The 18,599-nt window shown below is 37.0% G+C and overlaps 1 protein-coding gene across 2 annotated transcripts in view; it reads right to left on the minus strand.

Moving 5' to 3' along the window:
- VIPR2 (vasoactive intestinal peptide receptor 2) overlaps positions 1 to 18,599 on the minus strand; it is a 51,784-nt gene that overhangs the window by 5,235 nt on the left and 27,950 nt on the right. Inside the window, exons 5-12 of one of the 2 annotated variants that reach the window (XM_051612397.1) lie at positions 17,831 to 17,928; positions 13,313 to 13,454; positions 9,895 to 10,045; positions 8,931 to 8,991; positions 8,355 to 8,424; positions 4,099 to 4,190; positions 766 to 895; positions 638 to 679 (exon numbers count right to left, since the gene is read on the minus strand). In XM_051612397.1, the coding sequence (XP_051468357.1) occupies positions 638 to 679; positions 766 to 895; positions 4,099 to 4,190; positions 8,355 to 8,424; positions 8,931 to 8,991; positions 9,895 to 10,045; positions 13,313 to 13,454; positions 17,831 to 17,928 (786 nt within the window). The remainder of the gene's footprint in view (positions 1 to 637; positions 680 to 765; positions 896 to 4,098; positions 4,191 to 8,354; positions 8,425 to 8,930; positions 8,992 to 9,894; positions 10,046 to 13,312; positions 13,455 to 17,830; positions 17,929 to 18,599) is intronic. The other variant, XM_051612398.1, reaches the window with a different exon arrangement.

The following is an 18,599-nucleotide window of genomic DNA, read 5'->3' on the forward strand; positions in this document are numbered from 1 at the left end:
AGACTCAAATGATTAGATTGAAATCAGGTATCTTGAAAATATCAAAGATCAGACTTGCACTCAGGAGACCTGAATGTCAATTCCCTGTGCAAACAGGTGTGTTCTTCCAACAGACTCCTCCAGTCAGACACTGCATGCCGATTATTGTAAATCTACCTTAAAAAGCAGCTAATATCAAAAGGAGCTCCTTGCATCTTCCTCAGCGGAGATTAGGAAAGCTGCCACATGCTGAGCACTTCTGAAAATCTGTAGCTGTTCTGAGGGTCAGTTTCTGCCAGAAGATCATCTCTAGCTACTTACCAAATGGTGTTTCAAGTTTTGGATAAAGTTCTAGACTTCTTGCATTTGGACAATCCACATTGCTTATAACAGAGCTAGAGCTACATTGCGTTAACTAACAGTAGATGCACATACTAACACTTCAGTTTGCAAGAAACTGGATTTCAAACAGCTCTTCACTCTTCACCCAAATGCAATGACTTCTCCTGTTGCATAGAAACTGCTACATATATATACTACAAATAGGAATGCAAACATTTTCTAAAACAGCTTCTTGTATAAGATTGGAATTATAGGAGCACTTTTATATTTACTGAAAACAATGTTTAACAACCTGGGTAGGAAAGGTGAGACTTACTTCACTGTTCAAAAAACAATACAGGACTGCAACAATCAGCCCCTGGAAAGAGACAATATCCCTCAGTTAGTGAGCAGCACCAACCTAGGGCAATAAAACTTCTTTTGAATAAAAACTTCAAAATTTACCTGAAAAGATCCCAAACACAACTCAAAGATGATTTTATAGTTATTGGAACTGCGGTCAGGAAACAGAGCAAACACTGTGTAGTGGACTCCAAATAATGGAATAAGCAACAATGTGGATTTTGCTAGTCTCCTGGGTAAATAAAAGATAAAAAGCTGAAGTTTAATGACAAGCTTTTGTTTTACTAAGAACCTAACGCAGTATCATTTGCATAAACCTCGTATGACTTCAGATTTATAAGCAGTCTTAGGAAGAGTCATTTATTGCACATTGTTTTCCTTTCAGGCTTGCTCTGAGCTTAGCCACATAGTGACCTTATACATTAACGTGTGCAATTCCATGTTACACTTGGTCTTGCTGATCTTGTATTCTTCCAAAAGCTGGCAAAAGGCTACAGGGCATCTCTAAACCAAAAGTCCCTTTTCAGTTGCCCTCTGGACAGCAGCAGGGTGTAACATCTGCCTTCCACTTTGGCTCTTTGACACAAATCCAGTTCCCAGCCTGCTGTCATGGCACCATTTTTGGACGTGAGGTTTTACTGCGTTATTCCACAGGATCACATCTGACAAAGCATCACAAGGTCTCTCAAGGTATTTTTCCAACCTGGCATAAAGGGTTAAGAGTGGAAAGGACTAATGCCTTCTTGCAAAGTCATACTGACAGATCCTTTTGTATGGAAGGCAAAATCTCTCTTGAAATTAACTAATGTTAATTTCCTTTAAATGTGCAGCTGTATGATTAGCCTGTACATTGCACAAACACAGTATGCAAACAGTACCTGGGAAATGTAATCCAGAAAAATCTCAACTGTTACATTTTCATAAGCAATTTCAGATTGACCCCAAGATACTAACATAACTATGCTGATGGTATTAAGCATATACAATTAACTAATTTTTAATGTTGTCAATTACATAATACACTTTAGAAGACAACACTACTGAAGAAAGAAGAACATTGAATTATTAAGCAGAGCAGCTTTGACAAACTGCCTATGAAACCACTGAAATGATGAATTGCTAATTATCCCTTACCCATCACTTCTTTCACTCCAATAACATCAGTTTCATATATTATACAAGGCCAGTCGTGCATGATTATGGATGTCTGGTATCAGATAAAATTCAGAAGTTATAGTGTTGAGTCCCTTAATTCATCACTGTCATGATGAATATCACTTGATACAATGATGAAAGGATGCTGCTGTGAATTCACGTATTTTAACAGAAAAGTCAAGATTTTTCAAGCAGTTTTATATTTTCTGTGCCAGTCTTCATGGCCTTCCTTTGTTCATAATGTCCCAGAGCCTGCATCTATTTATGTAGAAATAATCAAGACTGACAGCAAAGTTTCTCAAGAATAGTAAAAGCCTCACATCTAAAGGTGATACCAGTAAGTGGGACAAATAGGATTTCCTTGGTAGAAGAAATTAATTTACAACTGGAAGAAATGATGATGGCAGCAAATTTTGTGGTTTTTCAAGTGAAATGGAAAACTGATTTTATTTCAACTTAACCTTACCAACTGCAAAAGTAAAAAGAGCAACAAAAAGGTTGGAAGCTGCAAGCAAATGGGACAGAAGAGGGGAAAAAACTACTACTTGGCTGAGTTGTATTAATTTTAGACTCATATTTGACTTTCCCTTGATTCCTGTTTTAGTAATTTTTGTCTAACTGATGCTACATTCTCTATACTATACTTAAATATTATTGAAGGAAAGGGACAGACAAAATAGCCTTATTTTTACTGGTGTTTTAGAAAATGCATTTGCATATTGAAAAACAAGCCTTCCAGACCTGTAATTTGTTCTGTAGATGCAGTATTTCTTGAGGAGATCAATCTACTGTTCCCAGATGTATTGGCTAAAGACCATCCAATCCAAAATTAATCAGGCAATCAAATGCTAAAAGCAAAGAATTCAGAGGGCTGAATAATAAAAGATAGGGTTGCTATTAATGAACATTTTATACTATGAACTGCTACAGTAAATTGTGGAAAAAGATGGGACTGGTAGGATGGGAATGCCTCGTTTTCATAAATTACATAAATACCACATGGAAACAAAGAGAAGTTCCTGCCACAAGAAATAAAATTGAAGGGATTTCCTGCCCACAGGTCAGTTATTGTCCTAAATAATACTGTGGCAACTGCATCATTTCATCTAGGTTGACTTGGTTCTCCCATATTTGGTTAATTCAAGGAGCAGAACAACAACAAAAAAAGACCTTTGTAGCTCTGTGATAAAAAGCCTTATGTCAATCTAGTCCTGTCACCTTTTCTGTGGTACATCAGGATTCTTCACTTTTTGCATTCAATGTGTCATATTGTTTACAAAACACATAAGATCCTAGATCTCTTGGCTTTAAAGGTATGTTTCACTTCAGCGTGCCATGTTTCATCTGCTTTTAGGACAGGAATTGAGGATTTAATAAAATTAATTAAAGATGTTATCCAGGAGATCATTTTCAAAGGCCACTTGAATGGTTTTGAATTTTCAGTGTTCATGTTAGGTTTTGTCATTGAAATAAGACAGTGACATCCTGAAGTGACAAACTCAGTGACTATATCTGAGCTTTAAAATAAGACCTACTACAACAGACTTGATTCTGGATTACAGTATCCAGCAACTATTTATGATAAAGAGCAACAACTGGTATAGTAATATAATAAAGAACAAATGCAAAGCAACAACGTTCCAACATCACTTAATTCTAAAGCTGTGGAAAGAATGGATTTTGTGTTCAAAACCAAATGCAGAAGAAGAAAGCCTAAAGAGAAATTAAGTTGCTTTAAATCAGAAACACTTATTTTCCTCTAGAAAAATAAAGATAGTGTATTCATAAATGTAAACCATTATATTTCTTTTTTTTGCTTTTTTGAGAACAACATAATTCCTTTCCAGCTCTTAAAATATATTTAAATATTACAACAAAAAGTATTTTAGAAAATTTTTTTAAAGCTTTTAAGGAGGTTAAAGAGAAACATTTTGATCTTTAAACTTTTGTTATGTTGAAATGAAATATTTATGCATTAAAAAAAACATAACACTTCATATTTTTGTAGCAGCATATTAGTTCATGGATTAAACTCAAATTCAAGAATAACTTATTGGTCTTGATGAAATTGTGTATTTTGTATTGCATTTATTGTTTTGACAAAAAAAATAATGTTTCATATTTCAGCATAGAGATAAAAACTTTATTAAACCACATTTAAAATAGTTCTAAATTAAAAGCAACTATAGTATCAGAGCATTGTTGGCAGCAGGTTTCAGCAGATGAAATCTTACAGAGATTGTTCTGGTTCTGTGTATAATATCTAAAAATATGACTCACTTGTATTGTGACTGGTCATTTCCTCCAACATCTGGAGATCTTAACTTCTGCAGTAAGATTCTTATAATACTAATAAAAAGTATAAAATTCACCTGCAAAGAAAAAAAAAAAAAAAGGTGATTTCTGACCTCCCCACTCAATATACAGCACAAAAAAAATGCTTAGGAAGTCAGACAAATCAACACAGCAGTGGGGGCTGTGCACCTCCTGCCAGAACACATCAAGCCCTACTTTGTCAAACCTATTGTCTATTTTCTGCCTCACTAGGTCTGTTAGGTCCAGCACACCTCTGCATGGCCACCAGTTCTAGTCTGGCTGGCAAAAGCCTTTGAACCCTTTAGTTGACAGAAATGCCCTCCTTCCAAAAATCTCAGCTGAAGACAGGTTTCCTAGCAGGATGGGACATTGGATGTGATTTGGTGCAATCAAGCACTGTCCTAAATTGTCATGTGGATCCATGTCTGGAAGCCCAAAGGAAAATGTGAGTTCCATATGCAGTTTTGACCCTCTCTTGCCGCTTGCCTTGACTTGTAATATTTTCTGTGTGAATTAGGGGAAGAGAAGATTGCTGCTCAGGTGATCTATCCACTCCAATCAAGCATGAAAAGAGCACCTCACAAGTATCTCCCTGTCTTGGGTACTGACAAAGACATTATCACTGAAGGAACTAAATCCTTGCAGTCTAGTTCTCGTGACAGCCCTCTGAGATAGAACATTAGTATTGTTTTATTTCATATTTTATTTCATAGAAAGGCACTTGCATAAAAAAAAACCTGTCATCAGACCCTGATCAATCTAGAAAATTGAAGTGTAAAACTCAGTAGATCCTAAGTCTCACTCCCATTATTTCTTTATCCTTGGCTTTTGCCATCTTGTGTTCACCAGCTTTTCTAGTGCTGGATTATTTGGTGTGGTCTAGAAAACTGCACACTAATTATAGCATCCTTGTACTGAAGTGAGGGAACGCTTGGAATCCACACCTTCACAGCAACAACATCAGCTAAAAACTACAGCTATAGCTACATAAACAGCTGCACCAAGTGCACAGTTTAGAAGAATCAACTTAGAGAAAAATTCCAAAGCCTCAAATCGGGAGACTGGATACCCAAGCAGACAGTGCCTGCCTCACTGTTTGAAACCTTCAGTCTCTGCCTTGGTGTGTTCCTGAAACTCTTCTTTATCCAGTCTTAACAATTTGTAGGCTTTTCAAGTTCAAAGATTATCATCACTGAAAATCTAAGAACAGGAAAATGAGAAAATAATGTGATGCTGCTGGTACCCTTTCCTGCTGGTTGACCTCTGAAAATAACTTTTTGTGTCTCAGTATATTGCTTGAGCATGTATAATTTCTTGCTGTTTAGTCCCTTATACTACCTGCAATGTGACATAACAAGATAAACATTTCCCAGTTACTTTAATGTGATGGAAGTCCTGTTTCCTCCTGAACACCACTCCTTCCCAAATGACAGCAGTTTATGTAAGTGGAAGTATGGAGAAGACAGCTGGGAAGGCATTTTCTAAATGGAGAATATGGGTAACACCACATTAACTGTTTGGAACTGTCACCCCCAATTAAATAACTCTGAAATGTGTACAGCATGAAGCATGGAAGCCTGCCAAATAACTCTTCTCAAGCCAAAACTGTCAGAAGGAGATGCCAGAAAAGGTTCCTGACATGCTGAATTAACTGAAGCCACTCCTACAATGAGGAGTGACTTCAGAACTTGCTCTCACAATACCGTTTACTGATGGATAATAACCTTATAGCAAGTACAATCCTGTGAGCAATGAAAATGTTTGGACTTAACACAGAAATCAATGGAAGAGAGTGAATACGGCATGAAGACTGAGCAAACTTCCTTTTAAATCTAACGCAGTTAAAACATTGATTCTTGCAACCTTTTCTTGATTTCCTTCATCTTTTGAAAATCTATTCATGGCACCATCCTCACAATCAGGCTCTCTTCTATTCTTTGCTTCACTCTTCTTCCACCTCTTAAAGACTTCAATATCAGCCATACTCTGGGCTTCCTTTCATGGCATTATATAGGCAGTTGATGAGAGTTCTCACCTTATGTGTTCTGCTCTCCTTTATTTTCCTGTAACTCAGCTACTTTCAGAGTTTTTCTGTGTTCATGTCATTGACTAATTACACAGATGTCCTCCCTACTACTGAAACCATTGTTACTGCTGGTTATCCTTGTCACCATTCTTTGTGAGTCTTCCAGTCTTCCCACATTCTTGAGCAGACTGAAGGCACTGTGTGGGTGAGTATGATGAAAATACATCATACATTTATTGAGAAACATCATGACTCTCTCACATCACCTATCCAAAGAACTTCCAGTTAATTTTTTCAGTGTTGAACAGCAGGCAGCATGATCCCTTTACTCCCAGTTTTGTATCATCAACATGTATTTTTTTCTAGAGGGTAACAGGAAATGCTGAGGCTTATAATGGTGTATGTATATTGAAAATTATGTTGCCATGAATGTAGTGTTTTTCACCAATCAATGACCAATTTTATGTGACATTTCATTAGAAAATCCTGCTCCATGAACAAACCCTCTGCTTTGCACAGCAGTTATATTACATGGCATCCCAGCTGCCACAATGAACATGCTGGTTGTATAACAAGATATGTTACTTATTCAGAAGGAAAGGGTGAGTATCACTGCTTTTACAATTCCCTTTCACAGCTTAACTTCCTAAATGCAAACTGTAGTTGTTCAAACAGCTGAAGAATCACCTAATCAGAGGAGTAAGAGGCTTCACACAGCACACACCGCAGTGTGACTCGGCTGTGTTTAGTCGCTCTCATCCCTAAAACATGCTGTTTAAGAGAAGAAACATATCTGGAAGAAAACAGCAGATCCTAATGATGTGCACCCAGCAAGCCAGAAAAGGTCATTTGCAAAATGTTTCCCTATGTCTTACAATCCTGTTGTATCAAATCAGTAACAGAACCATTGAAGAAAAAAAAAAAAAAAAAAAGAGAACAACCATTTCTTTGCCTTAAACAGTGATTCTGATTTTTTTATTTTCTGGTATCATGGACTTTTGCTGACTGACTAATATCAAATTTCCTTAAGTCAGAAATAATTTTCCAGTCTTTGTTAAGATCCAGCTGCAATTCAAGTCTGCTAATGAGCAATTGGGTAACTTCTGTTTCCAGGTCTAGGACTTATTTGGAGAAGAACTGCTTTCTGGCACATGAAGTCTCAGCTGTCTACCAGATAGCTGTTTAAATTGAACATCCAGAGTATAGACTTTCATCCTTCTGTAAACAGCAGGTGGTTTGTTTTATCCTTCCTCATTGTGGACCATCCCCCATTCTCCAGCTCCTTTGAGGTACACATACTCTCTTCAACGCTGCCATTCTGTTGCATGCCCATTTCTTCATATCATGAAACATTTTTCCTCTCAGTCCTTACCTTATGTCATTTCACACAAATGCCTACTCTGTTTTCTCTTTAAGCACTGTAGAATTCACTCCAATGAAGGTAATAGGAAGTTCTCTCAAAATGATTTTCAGCAGGCACAGACTGAAAGCCTATGTATAATGTGGACTCTTGAAATCTCCTGTAACCTAATGCTGCCCTCGTTTTCCTGACTAAAATATTAAAAATAAAGCAAGTGTACCTAAAATGTATTATTTTGCACCGTGATTGTTTTCAGAAACAGACACAGGACCATAGTATATCATGCCCAAAGTTAATTACACAATCATCACAGTAACAAATTTTATTATTCTACTCCAGCAATTCTAATGAGTTCCATGCAGGAAAAGCCCCGTGCACATTCTTAAATGGTATTCTTTTTCAAATACTCCATGTTCAATATATATTTCACTAGGCTACCAATTAAAGAAAGATATGCACAGCCATAGTTTTTTATGGCTGCAATAATATCAGGTTCTCAATTGTAGGGCTATGTATTTACAAGCAAAATCAAATCTGCAATTCATTGAAAAGTATAATTAGATTTTTACTTCCCCCAGGCTCATAAACAGAAGAGATGGTGAAGAAAGAACAACATACAAATAGAAGCCACTGCTCATTTAATAGGAGGCAGATAAATTTTGAAGGCAACAAATTTTTATGCCCCTGGCATCTGTTTAACATTTTTGCTACAGTGCAATTTCTTTTCATTAAAACAGAATTCTCGCCTATCTGTAACCAGCAGTAAAGAATAATGGCTGTATGTACTGCACAGTGCTGAACTGATCTATAATTCATGCTTCAGAGTTTACTTACTATAATAGAAATTAAAATTGGTATTCGTATAACCCACCAGGGACCACCATGCTCATTTGTATCCCAGCAACTATAAAAAAAAAGAGGGAAAATGATGTTGACATTAATATCATCTGACAAGCAAGACCTATAAAGAGAAGTATTTCTTTCATACAAGTCAAGGCACACAAAAAAATACACTTGTTCTAGCTTAGAATTTGGCATTCAATCTTTTTCCGCTTTTAATTTTAGTTCCCTGGCTTTAATATGCATATTCAGATCATCTAAAGCAGCAGGCACACTAGACTGTACCATTAGACATCATGGAGAATGTTGGTGCTTAGGGAAACCAAGCTTAGTTCCACTTGGTGTAAGGACTCTGCCCAATCCTGCCCTTGAGCTTTTCAAATAAACATCAAGCATAAAGAGCATGCTGAAGAGCTCCTAAACACCTGTCCCTTGATTGCCATATCTGAAATTTCAGTTCTGTGCTCGTCCCTTTCAGAACACCAAACTAGCTCTGTGTGAACACCACTATATCCAAGGCCAGGACTGTACCGGCACAATCTTTAAGCTTTCTCTCCTCTGAACACTTACCCAGTGTCCTCTAAAATGATCCGTGTCACTGTCCATGTAATAATGAATATAGTAGGAATTCCTGAAAAATCCCAAAGAATTTTAGAGGATTATCACAAAAAGTCCACACACAGAGACAAATTTCATCCCGCTAGTAACCAATTATTCCCCAAATATACAGCATGTAGTAAACAGTTTAGTGAATGGAGGGAGATACCCATCTGATGAGCTGTGTGATGTAAGCAATGTATTACAAAGAAAGACTGCAGGGAAGTGGGTGTATTTCTTATAAAAATGCAGCCATAATAACTAATAGTCAAAGAACATGCCTTTCTTAGGTTTCTTTCAAGCTGTCAGAATCACCTACAAGGAGACAGATACAAGTTATGCATTCCCGATACACTTCCAAGGACTACAATAAAAAACCAAAGTGTAAATCACTTTCTAAGGAATCATTCCTACACACTGGTTTATTCCCATTTCCCAGCAATAGCTAAATGTTTTATGAGCACCTATAACTGGAAGCTTTAACGTGCTCTGTGTAAATATCATTGCACTTTCTGGAAATGAAAAGAATACATGTATTTAAAACCATATGAAGAATATTATTGGGCTTTTCAAAAGGGCAAATAGCATAGCCTGTGGTTGTGCAGCTAAACTTTCTTTTTCCTCCCAAGTTAGGACAGCCTGCATCAGATGTTTTGTGGTGGGAGTCCTTGTACCCTTCTATCTCCTGAAGAACCCCTGGGCATTGTGCAGACTGGCACAGGTCAGAGCCACAACAAGGAGCAAGTCAGCAGTTATGCTTGAGCACTTTGCCCTCTCTCTCCCATGGTACAGCAGCTGTAACCTGTGCTCAACTGAGGAACTAGTGAGTTTGTGGAATCATCCCACAGAAATGGCATGACTACCTTGGTATGAAATATTTAACCTAACACACACACAGAAAAAAAAAAATAATATTGGAGGATGTTTAAGTTCTTACCCCATCCAATCAGCAGGTAGATTGTGAAGTGTCTGTTGGGGGAGAATATTAGCACAAGCAGGATGTGGAGGTAAAGTCCTTCAACTAAGAGCCAGTAAAAGTTTGCCATAACACCATACTGAAAAAAGACCAAAATAGCCTTGCAGCCCACCTGAAATATGAGAATAGGGATCAAAGTTGTTGCAGGAAAGATGCTGTATTAGTCTGGTTTTAATATATCCAATAGATCGTAACGACCCACGTAATACTAGTAACATAGGTCCAGAGAAAATCAATTTTCTACAGTTAAGCAAATAGGGACATTGTAAATGTTACTGTGTATACATCAAGAAAATTAATTGTAAAATGTATTTAGATGGATCTCATAGCAAATTTGGTCAGAAAATCTGAAAACTCTGTAACAAATACTGTAAAAGGTGGTAGCTATCAATAAATGCACACATTTGCAATAGTCAATGAATGGCTATTAGAATAAATTCTCATCTACTGGGTGAGTAATAAACATATCAAAATCCCAGCTAAAATTCCTGTTTCCTATCATAGTAAAATTTAACAGAGAAACTGCTTTATGAATTTTTCAAGGCTGACTAAGAAACTGAGTGAAATATATAACTTTACATGACAAATACTCAAATAGAAATAGAAGATAAAACTGAATAGACTTTTAAAAACTGTGTTTTTCCTTTAGAAAATGCTTTAGTGTTAATAAACAAAACATATAAGCATGTATCATAAAATGAAGTCCCAAGATACAGTCTGAGTGCTGCTCTTCAGAATTCATTTTCATATGTCTGTGCTGCTGATATTCCACAGTGCTGGCTGCTGCTACTTAGGTTCTTCACAGCAGGAATTTGGGATATAAGCATTGAATATGAAAATGTTTCTGCTGAGACTGAGCTGAGAAATGTGATGATATGGTGATTGTAACAGACAAAACAAATGGACAAAATAAAACTTCTAGGTTCTGCCTGCTTTACTGCCTTCCCCATTTTAAATACCCTTCATACCTCCACTGTTTCTGTTAAAAATCCAAGTAGGTAACCTACTCGTTTAGTAATTGATTCCTCTGTCTAAACATAGGTGTCTAACATGAAGTGAGATGTTCTCAGGGACCCCAGTCACCAGCTGCTAAGCCATATAGCATAGGGTATAGAATCATAAGATCATAGAATGGTTAAGGTTGGAAGGGACCTTAAAGATCATCAGGTTCCAGCCTCCCTGCTGTGAGCAGGGACACCTCACACCAGACCAGGCTGCACAAGCCTCATCCAACCTGGCCTTGAACACCTCCAGGGAGGGGGCTTCCACAACCTCCCTAGGCAACCTGTTCCAGTGCCTTACTAACCTCATGGTGAAGAATTTCCTCCTAACGTCTAACTTAACTCTCCTCTCTTCCAGCTTTGATCCATTACCCTTTGTCCTCTCACTACAAGCCCTTGTAAAAAGCCCCTCCCCAGCTTTACTGTAGCCCCTTCAGGTACTGGAAGGCAGCCATAAGGTCTGCGGGAGCCTTCTCCAGGCTGAACAGCCCCAACTCCCTCAGCCTGTCTTCATAGAGATACTTCTTTGCATCCATCAGCCTCTTGTGGTGTCTCAGATATCTCAGTGCATCCCAAGTAACATCCAGGCCTATATTTATGCCTATATGGACAACTAATTAAGACCCCAAAGGCTTGAATTAACTTCACCTCATTTGACCTGCCCATAAGCAAGGTTTCTGGTGTAGGCTGCCACCTCCTAGCCAACTAGCTCCTTATACAGCTCATGAAGAGAGATAGGCACGTACAGAAAAGTCTTAAAGCAGATGAGATAAACTGTCTCGTGTGAAAGACAGAAGCCCAGAGAAAAATCTAGTTCAGTCACCTCTGGCCTTTGTATTGGATGAAGCTTTGTATCCATCGCAGGTTGGCAATGGGCCAGAAAACTTAACATGGAGAAAATAAATCCAAGTTGAAATTTGCTGTTATACTTATTACTACTTACAACCAGATTAGCAAAAGTCTAAATTTTTGTAATCTCTTTTAGATTCCAATACTTGCCTCTATTACAGTCTCTATTTACATAGCAGAACCCTGCATGAAAATGTTTTCCCTTCCCTAATCCTGTATCAAGTGTATTTCCAGATGCTGAACAGCGAAGGTATCTGTCAGTAAAGAGTTAGCCAAAATGATGGCTCTGTGTCATTCAGTTCCAGGACCTACTCATGTTGCATTTTGAATCGTGTACTTTTAGACATCTGAGTGTGCAGCAGAACTGTGGAACATCACACACATGACAAAAGGGGCAAAGCCCACATGCTCTGAGCTAGAGGTGGCACCCAGCCAATGCAAGAGCAAGCAGCCTTGCCAAGCTGGTGTCAGAGCATCCCACATATAATGCAACAGAAACTATCCAACAGTTCACAAAGCTGAACATATTCAAACAGGAAAGTATGAGGCTTTGCAGCCAAGAGTAACTAGAGAATAGAAGAAATTTGCAGAAATCAAGTAGTATTTTGAGAGTCCATTGACTAGTCTTTCAAGGACTTTGGATGACCCCTGGCAGTCTGCCTACTAACTGTTTTTCCTACTTTGTGTCTACTAACTCAGAGCCCATTTGTCTTCATTAGAAATATTCCAGATTATGAATTCAGACATGAATATAGCTTGATATTCACTGCTAAGAACTTTATGCTTTAGGACAATATGATTTCATTAATATAAATATTGTCCTTCTATTTTTTTCTCACAAGCTTAAATTGTAGTAAATTAAATTCAGAAGGCATTCATCAGTATTTTTATGGTTCTTCTGCAGCAGTTTTGATTGAAACAACAGAGGCAGAGAATATCATATAGCAGTGAATCTTTTAAAAGCAATACTTGAGATTTTTTTAACCCTTGTGAATGAAAATGCAGCAAACATATTAGCTTGCCAAGAATGCAAATGAAACACTTCTGTCATAGTCAGAATGTACAGAGGAGTTAATAAAGACAAATCCTGCAAATATTTAATTTCCTGACTGATTTCTTTTCCTCCATTGATACCTATCCAATTCCTGGACCCCTGACAAAGCTGCTGGAACATTTTGAGATGAGCTGCCTTTAAATGTTACCAACTGATGGTACTCCTGCTTGTCCTAAACCCTCCCAGCTCATTAATGCAGTGACCATATATATTCTGAGCCATGGCTACTTATGACTGTTTTTGGTAGATGACATGTTGTCCCTTCATGGAGATGCAAAACCACATTTAACTTCTCTTACTTGTGCTGCAACCTACTTTTTCCAATGACTTCTAATACACCATTTTGCTAGTCATTATATTCTCTACAGAATTGTCTACAGTGACAGCTTGGTATTCCTAAATATTTTTAAAGGATCAGGAAGGAAAATTTAGTGACACAAGAGTATTATACCAGGTAGCAAATGAAGTTTATTACCCATGAGGTTTGATCCTCTGGACAATGAGCTGTGTTGGAGCTTGAATAGAGAATATCATCCTTGACTAGAACAGAGATTGCTCTTAGAATGAAAGAGAGGAACAGGTTCAGGTGGATGTAATTCCGAGTACAATGCAGTTTTCTAAGAAGAGATTTAAAAAAAGGCATTTTAGATTTCAAGACAGAAAGCTCTTCAACAGACTTCTGCTGCTCTCTGGTCATTTCTTAGTAATACAAACTTTGAGTAAGAGCCTCACATTTCCTCCTCTTATTGCAAGTGCTGCCTTGCTGTTATTATCATTATCATCCTCCTCCTCATCATCATTAGAGGATGTCCAAAATATACAATTATAAAGTATCTCTTACTGCTTTTCAGTATCACAGACCAAAAGATCCCAGTGGTATTTCTCCCACACTTTAACATAAGCTGACACTAAACACAGATAATTATTTCCTCTGTGTGTGCATTCATCCGAGTGCTTTTCTTGCAAATAAAAATTATTATTGTGGATGTATTTCAGACATGCTCTCACCTATTATTTTCTGGTTTATTTTTTTAACTCCTGAAATATGTTAGATAATGGCTGTTCATCCCATGATGTGAGCATATGCAGGAACAATTTACAAATGCATTCAAAATACTATGATGGCCTATCTATTCAGTGAGATGTAAAACTTCTCCAGTCCAGCAGCCATGTGAAACCTTGACAAATTAAATAATCTAAGTGAATGAGTGCTCAGGGGAACAAAGTTATAAATTGAGGGCTTTTCACTTGAAAGACGTTCCCTTCAAGATCTTCCAACTTATCAGAACTTTTTTCAAAGCAAAACCCCAGAAACCAAGCTGCTAAGAGGTTTTTTTTGGTCAAAACCAGCACCTTGAACTGCACCTGGACATAAGCCAGAAGCCAGGGCATTTTAGCAAGTATGAGAAATGAAAGAACGAAGATGCAATAGGATGTTATGGCAGTATGCAGTGGCAGCTTCCAAATAGTCTTCACTATTTTTAAAGAATACTAAAGAATCTATTCTGTGACTATGACAACAAGGATAGTTAGAGTGAGTGTGGGGAAATAAATAACAGAGCCGTCTTGCTAGCCCCTAGTTTGGCAGAGGACATTATACCAACTTACAGCAGTTGTCAAAAATGCAGTGATTTCTGTGGCTATGCATGGCCTTTGCTGAAACAGCTGCTGAGAAAAACTGAAATACCACCATTACATTGGACTGCATTGTTATGTTCCTATGGAATTCAGAAATACACAATAGCTGCAAATTTGGAGGAAAATATTTTTCTTCAGTAACTAATTTAGTTGATTAGCTCTTCATCCCATTCAGTAGCTGAAAAAATAGAAGTTGCATTTATACATGGCTGTCAAACCAATATTTTGGAGGCAGTGGGCAAAACAGTATTTTTATTTGGGATGTGTATGATGATTCGGAGTAACACAGAAATGCTGTTCTTTAGCAATGAAACAAAAGCTCTCACACCTTTGATGGGACTGCCTCATGGTACAAAACTACCATATGAAGAACATTTGCAGACAGTGATACAAGTGAGAGCACATCCTATAGAAATTATATTATTAATATTTTCCATATTTCATATTTTTATAATAATATTTTTCTCCTTGGTAAGAAATACCTATCAGAGAAACTGCATTTTTTTTTTTTTAAAACTTTCTGTTATACAGGAGTAACCCTGAAGAAAGAATAGATAAGATCTATGGTTAAGATCTAGAATGTCAATGTTATGTAGAAATAAGCTGTTCTACAATATACTTTCAGTCTGAGTTGGAGCAAACCAACCTTTTTAAAAACATCTGAAAAATACTATTTATTTTCAGTCATTTTGATTTTCACTTTTTTAAAACTTTATGATATATTAAAACTTAGACATTCAAAATTAAGAAATAGAAACTTGCATTGTAAGAAGGGGAAAGCAACTTCTTTTGAATAATCAAAATTATTATCTTTGCAGTTTCTAAAATAAGATTGCAGGCAAAAGAATGTGCCTGACAAACTGGCAACCTCCAACAGGAAAATATTGTGCTGGAAAGCTACCTATTAGCTTTAATTGCAGTAAGTACATCAAGTATTACGTGGGGAGTGGCACCACAAAAACTTGAAAAATGCTGTCAGCTTAGTCTGGCAAGGTATTTACAGACGTTCATGTTTATGTGTTTGTTTTGAGATTAAAAGATTAGCCAGCTAGAAGATCATTTCCCTTTACAATGCTTCTAAATCTGTCCTTTACAAGTATTAATAATGGACACCCATATAACGCTTCTGTAAAGACTAAATTCAAGTCCAGTTCTTTGGAAGAAATGCAAAACAGAATATAACAACTACATTGAAACTGTCAGATATAAATCCCCTCTCCCCATCCAACAGTTCTGCCTTTCATGTGTTTACAGCTGATATTGTGAACAACAGCAAAGCCCTCAGGCTGTATCTGTTCAGCCAGACAGTACGTAACAGTATGTAATGGACTGCAGAAGTCAAGTCATAATACTTTAGAAAGAATTTCCACTTCCTTGTCATGAACACATTTACCTATAGTTAAATTAAGCTCCACATTATTCCGTGTTTTCTTGCATTAAAAATATTGCACATATTCAGGATTAAATGCAGTGTTACTGGACGCATATGCATACAAATCCAGCAATGCCAAATGTTAACAACCTCTTGTTTTACTACTCCCCAGAGTTCAAATCCTAATCCTGCTGAATGAAATCTGAACCTTGACAACAACTTCTGATTTTTAACACACCACTAAGCTACTGAATCTCCCTTAGATAGTTTCCCTTAGGACAGTTGCTCTTTGCTCTCCTTTTTTAAACACAGCAAGGTAAAAGTTTACTGGTTACAATCAAAGGCAAATGTGTTTCAGGGGTGACTGATCTTTATAAACAGTACATTGACATTGTCTGTACAGAACCCTCGGATCTTTCAGGGCAAAAGATGTTTATTGGATAGAAGGTGTTACCACCTGAGCAGCAAAAAGTTAAAACTTACAGAAACATTCATATTTTTCAGACTCATTCCTTAAAAATGATCAAAATGTATAGGATGCCCTACAACACGTCTGAGAGACAAACCAACATACACATCTAGCTATTTGATTCACTTCTATTATGTTAGAATTTACAATTCCTTCATCTGCACCTTTCAAAAAAAGCTGCTTCTTACGTGCTTGGGGAACTAGATACTGAACAGGGTATTTTTACAACTACTTTGGGTTCCTAATTCAACTGACTAATTTAGGAGGCCTCTACACTCCCTGTAAGTAACAGAGAAACAGGCTTCTTTAGGGGGAGACTTAAAAAAAAAGCAGCCTGGGTATTTCTACTGACTCAGTAGAGAGACTGGAGAGTTCTCAACTTGGATATTTAATCCCAAGTTTAAGGTTTTGATTACACCTCTGAAATTCTTGATCTATTTGTTATAACTGACTTCTAGTGATGGACAACATTCAGATGTCTGTAACACAGTCTTAAACTTGTTATTAGGTTTAAGCCATTTTGAAAATGCATGATCTGCCTGTAGTGTTTTTTGTAAAGAGAAGATAAGCATGAGTGCCTCCATTCATTTTTTCAAAGATATTCCAAAATCTAATTATGGGTTATCTATCTGCTCTGAATAGTCTCTGAATATTTAAATACTGAGATATTTTGATGGCGGAATGAAAGGCTTACAGAACTTGCCACAGGAATAGTTCATGAGAGGAATGAGACTCTGACAAACAACATCCTGTCCTCTACAAATTACGTGTACTTCTTTTCTATCAAATCCGAGAGATGCATTTTCTTATTTTTCTTGGTGTGGAGTGGAACAGAGAAGTTGGGCGAAGCTTAGGATGGAGAATATCAAGGCTATTCTATTAGACAGCTAGAAGTGGTACATAAAGGCATGAAGGTGCAGCAATTGAGAAAGGCTGTGATATTGATATCATTTTGCCAATTCTTGTATCAGTTGGAGATGGCCTTCAGTCTCAGATAACTCCCAGAAATTAGGCAAAAACAACAGAGCCTTCCCTAATGCTACTTAACAAAAACAATGCACACTCAGCACTATGCTACAGCACAATTATCCAGACCTATAAAATTCCAATTGCACATCTTAAAGATCACCTTTGACAAAAGTACCCCCAGAGACCACTCAGAAGCTTCTGCAAAATATGGCTGCTCACTTGTAAAGTGTTGAGATCAACATCCTACTAATTATCAAGAGCAATTCAAAGTGTTGATTTTAATAATCAAATAGAAAATGCTTTATATAATCCGTTCCTAAGTGACCATTCTTTCTTACATGGGCTGTAACGTACATAAATTTTCAAAGTGCTTTGGATTTTTTTAATATGACCAATGCTAGCCAAAATCAAGTTAGCAATACATTATTTTCAGCTGTTTAATGGAGAAAAGTTTAAACCAAATGCATTTTCTAAATATCTAAGCAATCAGACAATAGCTAAATTAGTCTTGTCATTGTTGGTATTTACTGATGAAAAATACATACCTGAAAAGGCAAAGAATTATACTTCCTGTTGTAAGAGCAATCAGAGACACGCTGTGTCCAAGGGTATAAATTGCCTTCACCCTTACGTAGAAGTTGACCTGCACAGAAACATATATGTGCAGAAACCATTTACTGATAAGTAAAATTGACCATGAAATTATATAATTTTCCATGTAATGGCTCTGAAGTCTAAATAAATACCATTATTTTCACTCTTTGCTCTACAGTACATGATGAGAACGCAGTATTTTTATTCCAACATGTTTTTGCAATGCAACATCTCAAGCCAATTGACCTCAGTAGAAAACTCAGCCTCTGGAACTGAAAACTTAGACACACAAGCTGGTACAATTTCAGTTGATTATCCCATGTCAATGAGGTCAAAGAAAGTACCAGATTCATTAACTTCCATAAACACAGTCAAACTGGGAAGAATAAGCCACAGTTTCAAAGAATGGATTATCTCTGAGAGAGAGAATCTCTCTCAGTCCTGCTCCAGTGTACTTCGTAATGCACTTATATTTGAGTTTAATTTTAAAGACATGTTTAAGTCTCATTAATTTCCCAATTTAAATGTTAAAATACTGTTTAAATTGTAACCCAAACAACGCTTCCTTTCTTTGCTAAGTTATTTGCCAAAACTTGGAAAGGAAATTTTTCAACAGAAGAAAAGCAGACTGAAGTGCACAGTCTGCTGATTAACTGCAGTTGTCTGTAAATTTACCAGCCACATATTACATTAATTCCTATTCTGAGTGACAACTTCAAG

The sequence above is a fragment of the Apus apus genome, chromosome 2 (assembly GCF_020740795.1).
Source record: "Apus apus isolate bApuApu2 chromosome 2, bApuApu2.pri.cur, whole genome shotgun sequence".
NCBI classification, from domain to species: Eukaryota; Metazoa; Chordata; class Aves; order Apodiformes; family Apodidae; genus Apus; species Apus apus.